The sequence below is a fragment of the Megalobrama amblycephala genome, linkage group LG1 (genome assembly GCF_018812025.1).
Source record: "Megalobrama amblycephala isolate DHTTF-2021 linkage group LG1, ASM1881202v1, whole genome shotgun sequence".
In the NCBI taxonomy this organism is placed as follows: Eukaryota; Metazoa; Chordata; class Actinopteri; order Cypriniformes; family Xenocyprididae; genus Megalobrama; species Megalobrama amblycephala.
This window is the reverse complement of record NC_063044.1, coordinates 68,540,676-68,543,270: the sequence shown is the minus strand read 5'-3', so window position 1 is coordinate 68,543,270 and position 2,595 is coordinate 68,540,676. Positions and strand designations below refer to the sequence as shown.

Below are 2,595 nucleotides of genomic sequence, written 5' to 3'. Positions count from 1 at the left end.
AACAATTAAACTTCTATAGCAATTATTCATAGTTACTCTCAATGTTTACTAATACAATTTTAAGATCAAAAGTTGCATTTGTTAACATAAATTGATGCACTGTGAACTGACATGAACATGACCATTTTAATTAAGCACCATTAACAAAAGATAATAAATGCTGTAAAAATATATTGTTCATTGTTAGTTCATGTTATAGTTTATGCTTGAATTAATGGTAACAAATAAGACCTTATTGTAAAGTGTGACCAAAAAGGTAGAGAAACAGCAACGAATCTACATAAAACCTTTTCCACTGTATGGGACTTGAGTTGGTTATAAGGCTTTGGAGCTAGAGAATAAAATGTCACTTGTGGAAAAGATGGAATCAGGATGCGAGACCCCTTTGGCTCTAACTGGGGACTTTATTTTTAAGAGTGCAGGTTAAAACATAGAAGGTCATTGTTAATCACATTGTAGAGAGAAGGTATTGAAGCAAGCACCTTTTGCAAGCGTTCCCTGGTACAGTCTTTTAGCACATTCATTTTTTCAGGAGTATAATTTCTGATTATGATATTGTCTCGCATGAACTGATCTTTAAACAGGAGTTTGCTCAAGCACTCTGTCTCTGCACAGTTGCCATAAGGATAATGTTCCTGCTCTGTACCTTCTGACAGACTGAAAAGCTGTGTACAGTTCATACATGGCTGTCTTTCCTTGTAAGTGTTTTCTTTCCAGTCCCTGAGGTATGCCTGGCATTGCATAGACTCGTGAAATCTTAAACTGTCACCCTGTTGCTGTTGGAATGACATTACTGCATACGACACATACTCATGCCACGTATTTACACATGAGGAATATATCATAACACTTTTGGCCTTTTCTGTCCTGCAACCCAGAGAAGCACCGAAATATTCATCTGATGCGCGTTGGCTATTGGAGCACACGCAAATGACGGTGGACTCCAGTGTGTAGTAGCTCTGGTTTTTGTTTGCTGGTCTGCCCAGAGGATACGGGAATTTCAGCTTTTTCATGAGACTGCAAAGCTCAGGCAGCACTCTGTCTTTTGTGCCATATGTAAGCTGCATCTAAAAACAGTCAAATAAGAATAATATTTAACAAGTAAAACATTTCTGGATCCAATGTTACTTTTTGGGGGAAATATTTGATTAAAATTCTGCTAATGCACAACAAAAAGACAAATATATTTGCATAGCGTAATATAATTCTTACCATTTCTAACAGTATTGAGAAAGGCGTCCGCTTAGGTAGGTGACTCTTGTATTTCTTAAATGGCTCTGGAAATTCTCGTCTTACAGTCTCAGCCATCTCTGGAGATAAAATGTCTTCGGGAGTGAGACTGTCCTTATGAATGATCCCTAAAAAGAAGATGCTGTGGAGAATCTTGAAAAAACCCCACAAAGATTAATAATTAGAAAATATGATAAACTTAGAAAGTGTTTTTGCCACATAAGAAATGTCAGAGTGATTGCTACCTGGCAAATATAGAGTTCATCCATGTGTATGTGTACATACCTCATTAACATGAGCTCTCAGATGGTTTTGCTCTTTTTTAAATTCTTGCCATACATGACAAATTAACTGCAGTCCACAGGTTTTCAAGTTCTCCTTGTTAAACTCATTGATCTTCACAAAACCAAGTGGCATTTTTCTGATTGAGGAAAATGATTTAATTATATGATGGTCGACTAGACTTTTATGTCATTAACATGTCATGCATAATTCATTTTTAGAGATTAAATAAAGAGAACCTAGCTAGTTAAAAAATAAATAAATAAAATCAGCTTCTTACCTTTTTTCTCTGTTCACAGCCATCATCATTCAGAAATGACTAACATGAGGAAGTGTCTGTTTCAAAAGCTTCAGCCTATCTGCATTGTTTCATCTCCGCCCTCTTTTATTCGTACACATTCACCGATACCATATAAAAGCTTGAAATATACTCTTTAAATGCCAATTAAAATTCTTGAACAATTAAGACATTCTTGGACATGAAATTAATTGAATTTTCCATGATTGTTCTGCAGATAAAACAAACACATTTTGGAGTTAGTAAATAAATCAGCACTGTTCAAGATTTACAATTAAATTAATATACATCCATTATACTTCAGAAAGAGGATTCAGGGACTTTGACTATAGACTATTGAATACTGTTTATATTGTATACATCTATGAGTATAAATGGGTGTAGTATTTATGGTTTATTAAGTTACTGTCACGGTTGTTTCAGACAAAGGAGAGATTTAAGGTGAGGTTCTAAAGGCAGTCTTTATTAAACATAACCAAAAAGTCTGAAGCACAGGAGAACAGAAAACACACAGACACACAACCTTAACACTGACAATAATAGACCAAGAACTGAACTAATTATGTTCAAAGGACAAAATAGGACTTAAAAATAAAAGTGGGGAGGTGATCAGTTATTATGGAAATCAAAATCTTTGGAGACAGTTTGAAGAATTAAATGCATAATTTAAGTAATTCAAGAGTTTATTATAACGTTTATATATAGAATGTAAGTAGGACATAACACATATCCATTCCAGGATTTATGACCATTTATAATTAATAATTTATAAATGATAATTTCAT

General features: G+C 34.2%; 1 protein-coding gene across 1 annotated transcript; it reads right to left on the bottom strand.

Annotated features, from left to right (window-relative positions):
• Positions 1-309: 309 nt before the first annotated feature.
• LOC125247417 lies at positions 310-1,879 on the bottom strand. The gene is made up of 4 exons (XM_048158710.1): positions 1,793-1,879; positions 1,516-1,651; positions 1,213-1,383; positions 310-1,067 (listed from the first exon to the last, which is right to left on the bottom strand). Exons 1-4 carry the CDS (start codon positions 1,819-1,821, stop codon positions 411-413), a joined length of 993 nt encoding a protein of 330 aa, XP_048014667.1. The 5' UTR covers positions 1,822-1,879; the 3' UTR covers positions 310-410.
• Positions 1,880-2,595: the final 716 nt, after the last annotated feature.